Source organism: Pelobates fuscus, chromosome 8, assembly GCF_036172605.1.
Source record: "Pelobates fuscus isolate aPelFus1 chromosome 8, aPelFus1.pri, whole genome shotgun sequence".
NCBI lineage: Eukaryota > Metazoa > Chordata > Amphibia > Anura > Pelobatidae > Pelobates > Pelobates fuscus.
The window spans coordinates 34,227,113-34,245,436 of record NC_086324.1 but is presented as its reverse complement, the minus strand read 5'-3'; the positions used below and the strand labels follow the sequence as shown (position 1 = coordinate 34,245,436).

The 18,324-nt window shown below is 36.5% G+C and overlaps 1 protein-coding gene across 2 annotated transcripts in view; it reads left to right on the top strand.

Annotated features, from left to right (window-relative positions):
- Positions 1-18,324, top strand: part of KCNH7 (potassium voltage-gated channel subfamily H member 7) — a 294,904-nt gene that overhangs the window by 198,934 nt on the left and 77,646 nt on the right. For both annotated transcript variants that reach the window (XM_063428623.1, XM_063428624.1), the window contains one exon: positions 1,862-2,076. In XM_063428623.1, the coding sequence (XP_063284693.1) occupies positions 1,862-2,076 (215 nt within the window). The remainder of the gene's footprint in view (positions 1-1,861; positions 2,077-18,324) is intronic.

Genomic DNA, 18,324 nt, shown 5'->3' with positions numbered 1-18,324 from the left:
TGAAATTCTAAATACACAATTAAAAACAAAGCTAATAGTTGGAATCTTGTAGTTCTATTAGTAGTTCACACCAAAAAACTTTCTTAATCGGACAATATCTGCATTGAGCAGTATATATGTCCATCAACGACATGCAATGCATGATGATAATGGACACATTTTGTCACAGAATTCACAGCTTGTAGAGGGTGAGGTTACATTCCCAGAAGCTCATGCTGAAACCCTTAACATTTAGACTCTTTGCACCATGCCCACTTCAAACTTCTTCTTATACAGTTGCACGTAATCTTTCATTTTTCACAACTACATTAACACTTGTTTAATTTTAATTATTATAATGTTAGACAATGCCCATACTTCTCCAATTGTCTACTAAAAAAAAGTAGCCATAGCCAAGATTTCATAGCCTAATTAAAAGATTTTAATTGTATACTTTTCAAAAAGTGTGATAGCAGGTCTCCCCATATCATTTTTTATGATTGGATGATCATTAATTTTTAAGAACTTTATTTGATGCTAATTTTCCTTCACACCCGATCACTATCAGAAATTAAAGAATATATTTATTTACCTAGTATATGTTTGTAAACTTTACATACAGAATTGAGTAAAGTGTAATCGGATTCAAATAGAGCCTGTGGCAAATATTTCTAGACGTGAAATTGCTGGTTGCATGCTGGGAATGATTATAATACAGTGAACAATGTATGTTTACTAACCTTCATGAGTGTTTGTTTTCTGTTCTCACCGAGTTACTAATCTTCTAGTTGAACGTTTTTTAGATATCAATCGTGCCTTTTACCCATGTGACATCGAGAGGCATTATTATTCAAAAATATCCTTGAAAGATGTAAAATGTCAGTGTTTTTTACATTTACATTTTTAAAAAAGAACAATGTGTTGCTAAGGTGTCAACAAATTCCATACATCAGCATATGATTTTTATTTTTATTTTTAAATAAGTTTGGTACATTGTAACAGCATACCTCTCAGCATTTGAAATGGAAAAAGACAGGCACCTGAAGGCCTGGTAATGGGACAAGGCAATTTTTTTACATTGTAGGGGTGCCCAAAAGGTAGATCCCAAGATGTTTTAAAACAACGGCTTCCATGATGCATTATAAAGGCATTCCAAAGGCATGCAAAGGATCATGGAAGTTGCAGTTCTACAACATATTGGGATCTACCTTTTGGGCACCCCTGATTTCATGTTCTGATGATATAGCCATATCTATAACAAAAATGTGATTCATAACAAAATCAGTATGGTATTGTGTAGCATATGGCATTAGAACACTCCTCCCATTCACTCAATGGAGACATTTTGTTACTAGGCCATCAGAAATCATGGGGGAAACTGTTGCGTTGTTTCAATGTGCTTGTACTGCACTAGGCATGCATTACAGGGAATGTCAACCCTTACAAGAGCACTTCATCACTGCTCACAGTACAGCCAGCCATGACTGGCCACTCTGCCGAGCCACCCGACACCTTGGCACGCATATATATATATATATGGTGGGATAAAATGCCACCTTTAATGGCAGCATGACTCCAGTGTCGCTTATTGCACCATTGTCATGCCCACCATTTGCCACACACACACACTTCCTGTTGGGTCCTGTATTGTTTCCCTAATAGTCAATAGAGCGTGGATGTTCGCAAAAAAACACCACTGCTTTTGTTAACTGTAACACCCATCATTCTCCTGGCAGTGATGGGAGTTGCATTGCACAACACTTGCTTATAAATTGGTATTGGAATACAAAGGTAGCATTCTCATTCACTTTTGTTCTGTGATTTTTTTTTTATTTTTTTTCATTCATATGCTGATCATATATTTCTTTAAAAAAACTTTCAGGCCCTTTTAATCATATCAAATCCAGCCTCCTGGGATCAACCTCTGATTCTAACCTGAACAAATACAGCACCATCAACAAAATCCCGCAACTTACCTTAAACTTTTCAGATGTAAAAAGTGAAAAAAAGTCCTCGTCCCCTCCATCTTCCGAGAAAACGATTATAGCACCCAAGGTTAAAGAAAGGACTCACAATGTCACAGAAAAGGTTACACAGGTAAGAGTTATCAATATGCAAACCTTTCAAGGATTATACATTTATATTTTTATTTGTTGATAATTTGTTAAATGTGAACCCTGGAAATACATAATTACTGTTTTCTTCTAAATTTATTTTAAAGGTTTATCAAGTTACAACATAATTCAGTTCAATTCAGACACAAACATGGTGCACAAATTAGGAGAAGAAATTTAAACATTGTTTAATTTTTTATTTTTTCTGCGTGCTTTCTCAATGCTGACGGTCAGGTGCGAAGGACAGAGTTTGTAACAATGACTGACAGTGAGCTATCGTGGAGATGCACAGTTACAGGATCAGGACATGTGGTATTCTACGTTTAGTTTTATTTTACAGTCACACGTGCTAAATATAGATGAAAAATTAACATAATGTTCAATATTCTGGGAAGGACCTATGAAACAGATCAACTTTAAATAAATCAAGACAAAATAAAAATGCTGCTGTGAAATGACAGATATTTTAGAATGTTTTTAATCATTGTCCTTGTAAATAGGTTTGACATATTTACAAGGAACATTTACGGCAGTGGTAGATGGATTGGGAGTTGTTATGTATGTAAATAGCCTTAATTCATCAAACATTATAGGTATGCAAAAAAAATTTTTTGCATCTTATGTTTATAAGAAAAAATTGAGAATCTAAGGATAGCAGACTCTTTGGGCTATAATTTAAAAATCATAAAACAAACAAAGATTTCTGATAAACTAATAGTAATCAAAATGAAACATTTGAAACCAATCGCTCATTGTAGTGAGTGAACCATTTCCCTTGAAAACATTTAAAAGGATTAATACAAATTATTAGTTATTTTTTTAAAAGAAAAAATAGGAAACATGATTTATCGTTGACAAGGAAATTGTACATTTTAATACGATAGAGATGAGTTAGAATTATTCTTAACTCTACTATTTTGGCTTAAAATATAAAAATATTGACAATATCAACTTAATATGTTTCAAAGCTGTAATGTGTTAAATTTGATATTTGATTTTAATTGGTAGAAAATTAGGAAGAAAAGCCTGACCAGTGTGTTATTTTCTGTTGTCGAATTCTAATAATCTATATGTATAGAGGCTTCCAAGCTAATATACAAAACATCAGTTGGCGAATTCAACAGAACAGAAGGTAAACATAGTTCACACTTCCTGCGCACGCTCATTCTGGCCCTTCTCACAGAGACTCAGCTTGAGCTGCCATTTGCAATCTGTCCTGACCTTGATGGATATATTCAAGGACAAAACCAGCAGCATCTCTTTGGGAACTAGCAATGCCAACTTTTAAGACCCACATATAGTATTCCTTTGTATTTTAAGGAATGCTGAAAACTCATGGAAAACAGAGCCAACGTTATGCATTTCTACGAGTGGTATAACCCTTTTAAGATCAGTGTGGTATATTATCCTCTATTATCACTTAAAGGTTTATGCAATTGGGCCACATAAACGTTGTACTGATACTCTTTAATGGTTTAGCTGTGTGTTTTATATGTGCAGGGAAAAAGTGCAAAATGCATATACTGATAAGTTAATGATACTCATCATCAACACTACCTCACAACGCACAATCACAGTTACAGGAGGTAAAACGATGATACAGGATGGTAATTGAGCTTTTATTCAAAACGTCATGTTCACACACAAACCATTTAAGTGATATTTAAATCATAAAAGGTGTAATAATAATTGTTTAATTGTGTTAGAATTACTTACATTACTTTAGAATAAATATCAGCATACACAATTATAACTCACTTTGAATTATATTCATTTTTACTCCAAATAACTGCCTGCTATGATGCTAACAGGGGTCAAAATGAATTTCCAATTTTAGTTCAAAGAGGTAACAAAATGGATGTATAGCTTTTCTAATTTGGCTCTTTTTGACATAAATTTTTAATTCACTTAAAATTTTCACTTTATCTATTCTTGAATTGCAAAGTATAAATGAATCTGCATCCTTCAGAAGAATTGCTAAATTGCACCTCTTCATCCTATTGTGTGTATCTAATCATTGCCTAACCCCCATAGTGTGTGTCTCTGCTGATCCCCTCATTATCCCTTGTGTGTTTCTCCTATCCCCCTTACCAATAATACTTTTTGTATTCCACTTCATATATCATTATCCCTTTTTCCCTCTTTTTATCTTCTGATGTGGGTGCACATTCTTGATTGTAGATATGTTGTTTTTGTCCTTTCTATTTTCATATTCTTGTTAAACATCTCAATAAACATGTTTGAAATAAAATATTATTTTTTAAAGTGTGAGGGTTACATAGCAACATAGAATTTGACGGCAGCTAAGAACCATTCGGCCTTTGTAGTCTGCCCAATCTTCTAAATACTTTCATTAGTTCCTGGCTTTATCTTATAGCTAGGATAGCCTTATGCCTATCCCACGCATGCTTAAACTTCTTCACTGTGTTAACCTCTACCACTTCAGCTGGAAGGCTATTTCATGCATCCACTACCCTCTCAGTAAAGTAATACTTCCTGATGTTTTTTTAAACCTTTGTCCTTCTAATTTAGGACTATGTCCTCTTGTGGTAGTTTTTCTTCTTTTAAATATAGTCTCCTCCTTTACTGTGTTGATTCCCTTTATGTATTTAAATGTTTCTATCATATCCCCCCTGTCTCGTCTTTCCTCCAAGCTGTACATGTTAAGATCCTTTAACCTTTCCATGTAAGTTTTATCCTGTAATCCATGAACCAGTTTAGTAGCCCTTCTCTGAACTCTGTCCAAAGTATCAATATCCTTCTGAAGATACGGTCTCCAGTACTGTGTACAGTACTCCAAGTGAGGTCTCACCAGCGTACACTGGCATGAGCAATTACTTCTTTCTACTGCTAATACCTCTCCCTATACAACCAAGCATTATACTAGCATTTCCTACTGTTCTATTACATTGAAATAATTACCCCTAAATACCTTGGGTTTTTACGTCCAAGATGCATTATCTTGCATTATCCACATTTAACGTCAGCTGCCACAGCTCTGACCATTTTTCTAGCTTACCTTAATCATTTGCCGTTTGGCTTGTCCCTCCTGAAACATCAACCCTGTTACATATCTTAGTATCATCCGCAAAAAGACACACCTTACCATCAAGACCTTCTGCAATATAACTAATACAATTTTTAAAGAGAATGGGTCCAAGTACAGATCCCTCAGGTACCCCACTGGTGACAAGCCCAAGCTTCGATTATACTCCATTGACTACAACCCTCTGTTGCCTGTCATTCAGCCACTGCTTTACCCATCCAACAATGTTGGAATCCAAACTTAAAGATTGCAGTTTATTGATAAGCCTTCTTTGTGCAACAGTGTCAAAAGCCTTACTGAAATCTAGGTAAGCAATGTCTACCCTGATCTGTTATTTTAGTTACCCAATCAAAAAAATCAATAAGATTAGTTTGGCATGATCTTCCTGAAGTAAACCCATGTTGTCTCTGATCTTGAAATTCATAACATTGTTTCCATTACTTTCCCCACTAATGAAGTAAGGCTTACTGGCCTATAGTTGCCCGACTCCTCCCTACTACCTTTCTTGTGAATGGGCACAACATTCGCTAACTTCCAATTTTCTGGGACAACTCCTTTTAATAATGATTGGTTAAATAAATCTGTTAAGCTCTTTTAATAACTATGGGTGTGTTCCATCAGGCCCCATTGACTTATTTGTCTTTACTTTTGACAGTTGAAATAGAACCCCTTCCTCTGTAAACTCACATGTAATAAATGACTAATTTGTCCTTTTTCCTTCATTTTCATCTGTAAATACTGAACAAAAATATTAATTGAGGCAGTCAGCTAGACCTTTATCCTCTTCTACATACCTTTCCTATTTTGCTTTTAATCTAACTAATCCTTGTTTTACTTTCCTTTTCTCATTTATGTATCTAAAAAAAATGTTGTTTTCCCTTTTTTTACTGACTGTGCGATTTTCTCTTATGTGTGTGATTTGAAAGGTCTTATAACTTGCTTAGCCCCTTCCTGCCTAATCTTATAAATCTGTCTATCTTCCTCACTCTGGATTTTTTTTATAATTACTAAATGCTAACTTTTAGTTTTTTACTCTTTTGGCCACCTCTGTGGAGTACCACAATTATAACATAACCCAAACGGACTCTATGTTCGCCTGACTAACTTTTATTAGGCTAGATTTTAGGCTATCCTTCACATACTGGGCCACCCCTACCCCTTTCTTGTCTTCCCTGTCTTTTCTATATAAAGTGTACCCTGGTATTGCTATGTCCCACTCTAAGCTTATAATTTGTTAACACACTTGCTACAGGATTGATAATTTATCACCCTTTTGCCCCCCCTCACCCTAGTTTAAATATGTCCTAGCATAACCTCTGAACTGCTCACTGAGAACATTAGTTCCCTTTTGAGAAAGATGCAAACTATATTTTTAGTACAGTTTATTTCCATTCCAAATAGAGCTACCATGAGAAATGAAGCCAAATCCTTGCTACCAACACCATTCACCAAGCCACAAGTTAACCAGGCTAGCGGTATTCCCGAGCGTGACTCGGGGTTAATTTTCGCTGCCAGAAGCGGTAACCCCAAGTCACGCTCGGGGTAGATAACAGAGCTGGCAGCTTCCAGCCCCCGGAGGTAAGATGTACTTACCTCCGCCGCGATCCGCTTCGGGAGGACTGCCTCACAGCCCAGGCAGCCCTCCCACGGCAAATCAGGCCCCCGGGGGCCATGTGATCGCTCTCAAAGAGCGATCACATGGCCCTCTATAGCTGGCTGTGGATCTGCCAGCAGGGGGACTGTTTGAAATATCAGACAGTCCCCCTGCTGGTGGGAAGTATAAAAAATAAATAAAAGACAAGTGTAAAAATAAATTAAATATATTTTTATATATATATAATATGTATATATATTATATATATAATAGATGTACATATATATATATTATATATAAATACGTATAATTAAAATAATAAATAAATAAAATAATAAAATAAATAAATAAAATATTGAAACAAATTTAATATAAATTATATATGCATATGTAATTTCATTCTAACTGTATTTTGTTATTAATATATATATATCGGTAACAAAATACACTTAGAATGACATTCTATATATATCTATATATATATATATAAAATACAAATAACCGCAAATATATATATATAGATAAATACATATAATTACATAAAAGATTACATTAGTATACACGTAGAATTTAAATACCTATAAATGCATATATATTAAAATTCTACATGTATATTTAAATAATCTTTTAACGTAATTATGTGATTTGATTAATTAAAATTTGATTGACATGCCTGACAACACAGGGAGAAAGTGCAGAGAATTTAATTCGCAAGCACTATATTTGACCCTGTAACTCTCCAAGACACCATAAAACCTGTACATAGGGGGTACTGTTTTACTCGGGAGACTTCGCTGAACTCAAATATTGGTGTTTCAAACTGGTAAATTGTATTACAACGATGATATTTTAAGTAAAAGTGACGTTTTTTTGCATTTTTTACAAGCGAACTGCACTTTTAAGGTCTATATTATTGTTGTAATATGTTTTACTGTTTTAAAACACTAATATTTGTGTTTAGTGAAGTCTCCCAAGAATAACAGTACCCCCCATGTACAGGTTTTATGGTGTTTTGGAAAGTTAGAGAGTCACATATAAGGCTTGCATTTCATTTTTTACACATTGAAATTTGCCAGATTGGTTATGTTGCCTTTGAGAGCGTATGGTAGCCCAGGAATGAGAATTACCCCCATGATGGCATACCATTTGCAAAAGTAGACAACCCGAGGTATTGCAAGTGGGGTATGTCCAGTCTTTCTTAGTAGCCACTTAGTCACAAACACTGGCCAAATATTCGTTTTTTGCTTTTTTCACACAAAAACAAATATGAACGCTAACTTTGGCCAGTGTTTGTGACTAAGTGGCTACTAAAAAAGACTAAACATACCCCACTTTCAATATCTTGGCTTGTCTACTTTTTCAAATGTTATGCCATTATGGGGGTAATTCTCATTCCTGGGCTACCACACCGTCTCAAAGGTAACATTACCAATCTGGCAAATTTCAATTTGAAAATGGAATGTTCTATATTTGACCCTGTAACTTTCCAAAACAACATAAAACCTGTTAATGGGGGGTACTGTTGTACTCGTGAGACATCGCTGATTACAAATATGTGCATTTTTTTGCAGTAAAACCTAACAGTATTATGACATTCACAGTTAAAATGTCAGACGGAAATGCAAATTTAAAAAAAAATCTTATTTTCTCACATTTTTTTTACTTTTATTCATAATAAATGATGTTCCATATATGAATAGTTAATGATAGATTAAAGCCCTGTTTCTCCTGAACAAAATGATATATAATAAGTGTGGGTGCATATAATTTGAAAGAGGGGAACTACGGGTGAACAGACATATAGCGCAAATTCCAGTTTTTGTTTACGTTTTGTTTTGATCAGAACGTGCACTATTGACTCCGTCCTGAAGGGGTTAACTTCTCCTTGCGATCCAGCGATGTCCCCGCGCTGTGATTGCCGGTGAGAGCCCCGGCGGATGCCTCCATCTGACTTCCTGGTTCCGTCTCTGTGAGCCGCAGAGGCTCATGGGGGCGGAACTGGGCGGGTAATTCAAATGCAAAAAAATGGTACCGCTTTTGGTACAAAATTCCTGACATAATCATACCGCCAGGGAGGTTAAAGTCCCTAATACGCATTCGCCTGTCATTTTGAGTGTGATGCACAGGCAGAATTTTAGAGAATGACAGTGTGGAAGCAACTTGCCGTATATCATTGGCAAAAACACTAAAAACTTTCTTTACCTCTAAAACCTCATTGCAAGCCAAGACATGTGTCCCTAGATGGACAAATACATTCAATTCCCCTTCCTGCTTTGCTATCTGAACAATATTACAAATACTTCTCCTGTCTCTCTCAGCATACCTTACCTGAATCTTTTTCAAAGGAACATTATAGCGTTAGGAACAAACCTATATTTCTAATGATATAGTGCCCTAGTCCATAGTTAGTTCTGAGGGCCCTCCCAACTGCAATAAAAAGGTATAAAATGAATGTTCTCAAAACTACCCCTGAATAATAAAATACAGGCCTTGTAGCAAATTTACTATACCAAAAATGGTATATTCTGGATAGCATTTTATTTTATTTTTTTAATTTTTTTTTACAAATTTTCAAAATGGATGTTATATTAGGCTGGATGTTATACTATGCCCAAAAATGTAAAGAAAGTTGGACTGTTAGGATTTGTGTTTTGAGTGGTATACTTTGAGGTTTGGGGTGTTAATGATAGAGGAGTTGAGGTGGAGTGCATTAAAAGGGGGTCGTTCAAATAGAGAAATACGATAAATCTTACTCTTAGAGTTTTTAACAAAAACATAATCATTTTTGTTTTGCAGAAAAATTGAATTCATGAAGTATTACATAGGTTTGTTGAATAAATGTGGTTGGTTCATTAAATATTCATTAACGAATATGAAGTAACAATCTAAAATCCAATTACTCTCAGCTGGCAGAAAAACAAACACATCTTCACTGTTTATAATGTTGCAGTTCAATGGACTTTCACGCTAAGATCTAGTTGTTGTAGGTTTCAAGCGGTTTCAAGCATTGTTTCAATATGGATTAAATATGATTGGAACTGTGAGATACACCAGACAGTGTATTACACCTTTAGTTATGTCATTTATTAAGTTGTACGGTATACCTAAATATATAATGTTGGATGTATGACTCAAGATATAAATATGAAATATATAATTACAGACATGTTGAACACAATTATTATTATTCTACTTGGAGCAAGGTCAGTGACATTCAAGTGTCTGAACTCTAGCCAGACTATTTTATTCCTGCAAACTTAAAGCGACACTATAGTCACAAGAACAACTACAGCTTATTGTATTTGTTCCAGTGAGTATAGTCAGTCCTTTCAGGCTTTTGCAATAAACACTGTCTTTTTAGAGAAAAGACACTGTTTACATTACAGTCTAGGGATACCTCCACTAGCCACTCCTAAGATGGCTACTAGAGCAGTGTTGGGGCAATGTTGCACAGTGTGCAGCACTGACATTTAGTGTCTCTACCTCCTGTATTGATTTAATGCATCTTTATGAGGAGATGCTGATTGGCCAAGGCTGTATTTGGCTTGTGCTGGCTCTGCCGCTTGACAAGTTCAGCCAATCCAATGCTTTCCTATGAGAAAGTATTGTGATTGGCTGAGATCACCACTCTAATAATGTCAGTCAAGGAGGCAGATCAGTGGCCGAGCGAGCAGCAGCAGACTGGAAAAGGGTAAGATTTTACTTTATTTAGGAGAAGGGGGGGGGGGGGCAGTGGGACTAGATAGAGTTTTAAAACACTATAGGATCAGGAATACATGTTTGTGTTCCTGACCCTATAGTGTTTTTTTTAATATTTTGTCCAGTGTGAGCTTATCCCTTCCAGCCATATCTTGCATCTTCAACATCTGATTCCCTGCTTTTTTCACTTATGCAATTGTTTAATCTCCAAGGGAAGTCAAAAGCAGTTTTTTAGTCACTAGATCCTGTTGCTTGGCAGTTGTTACTGGAGTACAGCTTTCATGATTGTCAGCTATTTATAGGATAGCAGGATCAGGAACACAGCTCAATACTTTTGCCAAGGAAGATTTAACTCACAGTAAACTCATCAGACCTAATGAAGTTCTCCATGATAAATTTTAAAGGGACACTTCACGGCCCACATAAAAAAGATCACTATTATTAGTAGATATTAGTAGATATACCACAACTGAACACATGCATGCATTTTATTAACCATTTTTTCATTGGGGTGTAACTAAAAAAGTTTGTAAAAACCACAGTTAATTTGCAAATTGCAAATCTCTTGTCTGCTGCTTTTGCAAGACATCTCCTTCTAACTATGTCCATGCTTACTGTGGCTGTTCAATCACAGACTTCCCAATACAGCTCAATGAGAACTCTCTGCAGTGCAGTTGCCTGCCTCTTGAGTTTAGCTCCAGTGATCTTAACAACCAGGAAGTAACAGGACCTGTTGGTTGATTGACAGCCAGGGGGATGTAATTTATAAAAGTGCCAATATCTACTGAAATCTGCACTTTTTGTAAAATGAAAAACAATACACACTCCTCATACATTAAGCATTTGAGCAAGCTCAAGTGCTTTAGTGTCCCTTTAACCCCTTTAGGACACATGACATGTGTGACATGTCATGATTCCCTTTTATTCCAGAAGTTTGGTCCTTAAGGGGTTAAGCTTTTTCCCCCCATATTTAAAAGGGGACTATAGTGTCAGAATCACAAACCTGTATTCCTGACACAATATTTCTAAAACCACTGTTTAAGTGGTTGGCCCCTCTTACCTCGGGTTAGAAAGGTGATTTACTCACCTTTTTCCAGTGCCGTGCAGGGCTCCTCACGTCTTGCCCCACCACCAGTCCACTTCCTTGGCTGACATCATCAGAATTGATGATCTCAACCAATCACAATGCTTTCCCAACAGGCACACAAATATGCACATAATTGACAATAGCCAGTTTGGAATTCTTGTTCCGGGGCTGGCTACTGACACTGTCAGAGTTGGAGCAGCAGTTCATAGCAAAATACTGCACATACAGACTTCAGGCACTATAACCACTTCAAGTCAAGCCCGTGAAGTGGTCATGGTGCTTGGAGTTAATCCTTTAATATTCTATTTGCTAGGTAAAAACTTATATACCCTGTAAAAAAAATGAATAACTACATTGTTGCAGATACATGACCGTTTGGTGCAGCTGTTTAATATCTTATTCTTCTGAATCTCATATGCTGTCAGCATTTATTAGATAAGTGTAAAATTTGTATACAATCAGTGTTACTAGAAATTAATGACAGTGATACTGAATCCTTATCATTATTACCATAATTAAAGAATTTTCTTAGCGATAAACTTAATATTCTTGCATAGTTATAGAGGCAACTTTTCTCCTGTAGCCAATAATATGGTAAATTAAGATGCTTCTTGTTTTTAATTTCTACAAGTTCCAATCACTAAAGCTGTTCTATGCAAAATAAAGACATTGCAAATATAATGGTCTAAAAATCATTATTTGACTGCAATGAACATTTCTCTTCAGGCAATGAATTATAAATGCTTATTCCTAAAATAGTCATCTCTCTATTTATCACAAGTCTAGCAAACCATTTAATTATTACCATTTCTAAAAGTTACAGTAACTATATTTTATTCAACTTACTTTGTTTTTGTGAGAAGATATATTATTTAAAAAACAGTTACATAGAATATTTATGCTACTTACACTTTACCTCCACTTTCCCATTTTTGCTAGACAAATCAATAAACTAAAACAATTAAAAAAAAATTAAGTGCCAAAATACGAACTATCTTACAACCCGAAATCTAGTGCATATTGATTACATACAGTGATGATGTGGAGTATTGCCAATATTATAATGAAATGAGGCTAATGTGCTGTAATCTTCTCAATTCGTAACTCGTTAAGAATCATATCCATTGTAGATGAACTTTATTAAAATAAAATATGTAACAATGCTTTTTAAAGTTTTATGTGTGGCAAACTAAATATATTTCTCCAATACATGTTTAGGGAGAAGTTTAGAATTTATTGGTGATGTAAATTAAAACCTTTACATTTCTCAAAGTTTTCGGGGTACTGCCCACTGCAGTTTTGATTGAGAAGCCAGAGCACTATTTTGCTGCTGGTCGTCATGGTCACACTGGCACCGCCATTATTCCTGCCACACGACAGAGGGAGGGATGCAAGGCCAAAGGAGAAGGATCATTCAGAGTCCTAAATAATGAGACTCTCACGACAGGGAAAGAACATGAGTTGGAGTAGATATAATGCCATCTGTGTGGGGGACTAATAGCTTGCTGGCTGTCACCAATGGTGGCTTGTGGGTGAGTGGTGTCTTGCCAAAGACAGCCAGCTGCCAATATAGGTATTATTAATGACTGAAGTGTAATCTGCCAGACTGTGTGACTGGCAGACAGTCAGTCTTCTAATCCATGACTCCTTCATTTGGAATCAGAAATGAAGAGGGGAAACTGTCTGACATCACCTGGCTGGGTCCACCCTGCATATTAAACTACTACCCTATCAGACTCCTGCTGCAGCCACACTCCTGCACCCAAAAGATATGGAACAGGAGTGTGGCTAAAACATGTAAATTATGACTTGTATATGTGTATGCATCTGTGTGTGTGGTAGTATGTTTGTGCATCTATGTGTATCAGTGTCAGTGTGTATCCATGTTAGTGTTGGTGTATCTGTGTGTGTCAGTGTATCTGTTTATGTGCATGCATCCACAAATTCATACGCTAGTGCTACATACAAACACACTCCTGCAATAAAAAAACAACTCCACATACAATTCAGTCCCCATGCAAGCTAACATAAACAGCGCACACAAACACAGAAATGCATTCAAACACCAATACTACACACAAATACACCACTACATTAAAATATATGCTTACATGCAAACACACTGACATTGCTCACGTGTACAACCTGGCAAAGACGAGCAAATGGTAGATTCCAGCATGGAAAACATCAGGTTAATTGTAAAACAGTTGAGCATCTATCTTTTGGTCACCCATGCGCTAGAGGCACCAGGACCCTCTCTGTATTAGTTCTGCCAATGAATGTCATAACCGATTTTATTAAATATTTTTTTCTGGAATGGGAGCTGTTTCAGCTCTGCTCCATTCCTATCATGACTCGGCCCTAGTATTGTTCGGTATTTAATATTGAAGTAGCAGAGTGCTGGATAATTGGTTACATGGAATATTATCATGTGTGATGTGAAATGACATGCTGTCTAGTGCCATATGTTGTGATACTGTAATTTTCACATAGTGGAGACAATTCTCCAATGACAAAGTGGGAGACATAACAATATGTATCACTGGTGAAACAGGGGATATATCACATGATGTACTAACAGTGAATATCACTCATATATGTCGGCATCTCATCATTATTCACTGCTCTGACAGTGCCTGCAACGGCCTTTAATGTTGGTACTAGTAATAAACAGACTTTAAGTATGAGGATGCCCAATGACATGACGGTTATCTGAATTTGTGGTATCAGGTCCAGATCTGAGGTTCTGACTCAAGCGCTGTTATTACTATTTCATGTTTGTTTGTGTTAATGGGTTCAACACCTTCTGTGTCCACCTAGTCTAAAAATAAGTGTTTCGCATTTATCTTTCCAATCACTTCTTCTTACTGGATATATAAAGGAAAGGTTGTCGAACCCATTAACCCCCTTTGACAGAATAATCATTGGAAACTAAGATGCCTCTTCTTATGCCAGAAATCTCGGAAGCCAAAGTTGTCAATCACAGATTTTGGAATTATGGCATACTGTGAAGAATGGAATAACGAAAGAGGCAAAGTAACTGACGACTCTTTTGTGCCAAACTCTTATACAATGTGCGCTGATCTGACCTCGTTCGTGTATTTGCAGTCTATAGTAATGGCCCAATGTATTTAAAAGCTTTCTGCATGATGGACAAACACCTTGTATCAGGATATGTTTTTTAATGTATGCCTGGGGAAAAGATATACTACACTGGGCCACTCATTTAAATTCAAGGATATAAGAAGAGGTAATATAGAATGCAATTTGAACATATTTTTCCATTCAGGGGAAATATGATTTATGTAAGAGTAGGATATGCTGCCGAGTCGGGTCTCAGATTTTAACTGTTCTTGCATGCTTGGCGTTTCATTTTCTTCAGGTTCTCAATGTGACAGTTCTTTAAACACACCAATTAATTCGACAAATGTAGAAAGTTCTTGTTAAAGTTGTCAGGTTAATTAATTTAATATAGAATCTAATTAACATATTGTCAGTAAAACTGACAGATCTCGGTATTTTTTTTTTTTTATCCTCTGTTTCCTAGAAGACAGTGATTTCACTTGGATTGCACCTATCTCTTGCTGGTCCATAGTCTCATTATATACACAATAATTCTATATTTAACATTTGTATGTACAGCTTAAGACTTTCACACATATGTCAGCATTATTGGGAACCAAAAAGGATTATGAATTTGATACATGACATCTGTTTCAAGGAACCTAGATGAACCTCTGGTAAACAAAAAAAAGCATGTCTACGCATATTTCATGATAGTTTCTGTTATATCTTACTAAGGATGTTTCTCAAATAGCTGTATGTATGTATAAAAAGTAGCACATCCTTAGTCTTGACTTTGAAATAGCGCTGTGTTTATAAAGCATGACTGTGGAATAAAATTACATTCATATACATCCTTAAAGTGCCTGGCTAAGAATGTTGTCTGCTGCATTCTGAATTGTGCTATGTTTATCCTTATGATTATGCTAGGGGTCTTAGGAGTTAGAGATAGGTTTAGGCTAAGGGTTATGTGGATAAGGAAAAGGCTGGGGCATATTGGTTGAGGTTAGGCTGCCAGTAATCATTGTTTAGGAATTTGGAATAGGAATTGGTGTTTGTGTTTAATTTGAGAGGCGGTAATTATATTTTTAAATGCTAAGTAATTAGGACCAGAGAAAGTAATTTTCTCTAAGTTAACCCCTTAAGGACACATGACGGACATATACCGTCATGATTCCCTTTTATTCCAGAAGTTGTGTCCTTACGGGGTTAAAGATGAAAAAGGCAAGTAGGTATAAGCATGTAACTGAGAGGCGTCTGGGTTTCATCAGGACTCTGGTTTGGCAAGTGATTGCTGTTCCTTCAGGTTACACCAAGTGTGAGAATCTCCATTTTGCACCACCCATTCAAGTGTGACTGCCTCTTTTGCTGCTGAGAGTAGGCTCGTTTACAACCTGGTGGCTACTTTTTTTCTGGCTAGCGGCTACTTTTTGCTGGCTACTTTAAAATGTGCGTTGCTGCTGTGGCGGATTACCGACTGCAAAATCTCGAGAGTATTGACAGAAAGTTACCGGCAGCTGCTACTGAAAAACATTCACTAAGTTATTAGTAACTAAGTAACTAACTGCTCCTTTAATTTATTATGGAAGCCGCTAGCTGTTACTTAATGAGTTCTTTCTGACTGGTTTCCTACCCTATCACTACTTATTACCAGCTGCTGTTAACACAAACATTTTAACACCAGCCCCTAGCCAGGTGTAAAGAGCGTAACGGCAATGATATCCATATACATCTTATTGAAACCAAAAACACAGGCCCCAACCCTTTCACTAAGATTTACCAGCCAGCAGCTACTTCCCTCTCACTACTGTCCACAAGGGAGAAATGTGGATGCTCAGGTGTTTGTTTCTGTGGATTACCAGCAAGCTGCTAATATACCACCCCTCTGTCAGTCCTTACATTGGCTTCCTGTGTCCTAGAGAAGTCAATTCAAAGTGCTAACCCATACCTATAAAGCACTGTCCAATTCTAGCCCCTCTTATATCTATCTCTTCACAGATCCATATGGAGGCCCCGCTCTGCCCGTGATCTTCTCCTGTCCGCTGCTCGCACCCGTACGGCCAACTCACACTTGCAGGACTTCTCGTGGGCGGCTCCCTTCCTATGGAATAGTCTGCCTACCGCCATCAGACTCTCCCCTAGTCTTGCATCGTTTAAGAAGTGCCTTAAAACCCATCTCTCTAGGAAAGCTTATGGCCTCCCAGACTAACCTCACATACCTGTATCATGCTGTCTGCTAAAGGGCAGCACTCTACTCTCTCCTCCAGCTCTGATTCACTCCACCTTGTTTGATTGCTATTTCCTGTCCTAAAGAATTTTATACCCCACTTCCTATAGACTTTAAGCTCTTTTGAGCAGGGTCCTCTTCAACGTATTGTTCCTGGATTTTTTCTTGTAATTGTCCTATTTATAGTTAAATCCCCCTCTCATAATATTGTAAAGCACTACAAAATCTGTTGGGGCTATATAAATGGCAAAAATAATAATAATATGAGGGGATGATATCTGTAAAGGCAGCTTTTATTAATGGTAGGCTACAAAAATGTATTAAGGTTGGCTACCAGCTGTTGTTAATAGAGACAGTTTATGGCAGCTATTTACAGACAAACCCTGTAACTTTGGTTGTAACGGAAGTGATTTGGGGTATAAATCCTTAATTTAACTATTGTAGCATCAATGCTGCTACACACAAATCCAGATAAAATTAATCGCAGAACTTTTATCTTGTGCATTTTAGCCATTTAACACTTGGGAAATGAGACCTAAATAGCTTTAATAAGTAATCAGCACACAATTAAGAACAGAAAGATGCATATAGAGATTCAGTTGAGAATGTCTCTGTTTGTTTGACTACTCAAACAGTGTGGGTAGCAACAGATGGCTGTATACATAGTTTTCTGATGATCACTAACAGAAGGGAAGTTTTTAAACGGTGGTTGTTTATTGTTATATATCATGTAAAACCAGTCATAAGTAAAAATAGAACAAATTATGTTTGTTCCTGATGCAAATGAAAAATGCACATCTGATGGGTAATGTACCGGATTTGAATTAATGTCAAACTTAAAAACGTACAAATCCAAGATTCTGTCACTCAAAGCATAAAGGATAATGTTGGGTCTTCCATGCCATGTTTACGAATAGAGTTGTGCATGTATTCTAAAAGGGTTTCTACTGGTAGCTCATTAATATTGAATACTATTCACAGAGACTATGGCCAAAATTTGGATGGACAAAATCCATTGAAAATTAACAAATTCCAACCGCAATGGAAAATTTCATTTTTACTAAAGTCGAATAAACAGTCAGACTGAGCTTATCTGCAGCAATTGCCCGAATGCATTCTATGTCAGAATTCGGAAGATTCACAGAGCACCGGTTTTAAACTGAATAGGGACCGACAGCGCACAGCAGGATGCACATTCACAAATTATCATTCACATGCTTTTATGCACAGGAACAATTATTTTAAGTACTATTTGCCCACTGCAGTGTTAGCATTCGGTTTGGAGGCATTCAGTAGGGCTGAAATCCAAACCAAATTTAGGCCCGTTCAGGGACATTATTATATAGCATGAACTGGAATGGCTGTATGTTACAGTCGGACGTTAGTAAAGAACCCTGTATGACAATTCCCAAAGTTAATAACACACCTCAATGTCCCTTTTTACTCAGCCTTAAATATGGAATATTGGGATTTGATTTAACTTTTAGATGTTAAAGGAACTCCTCACTTTTCTAG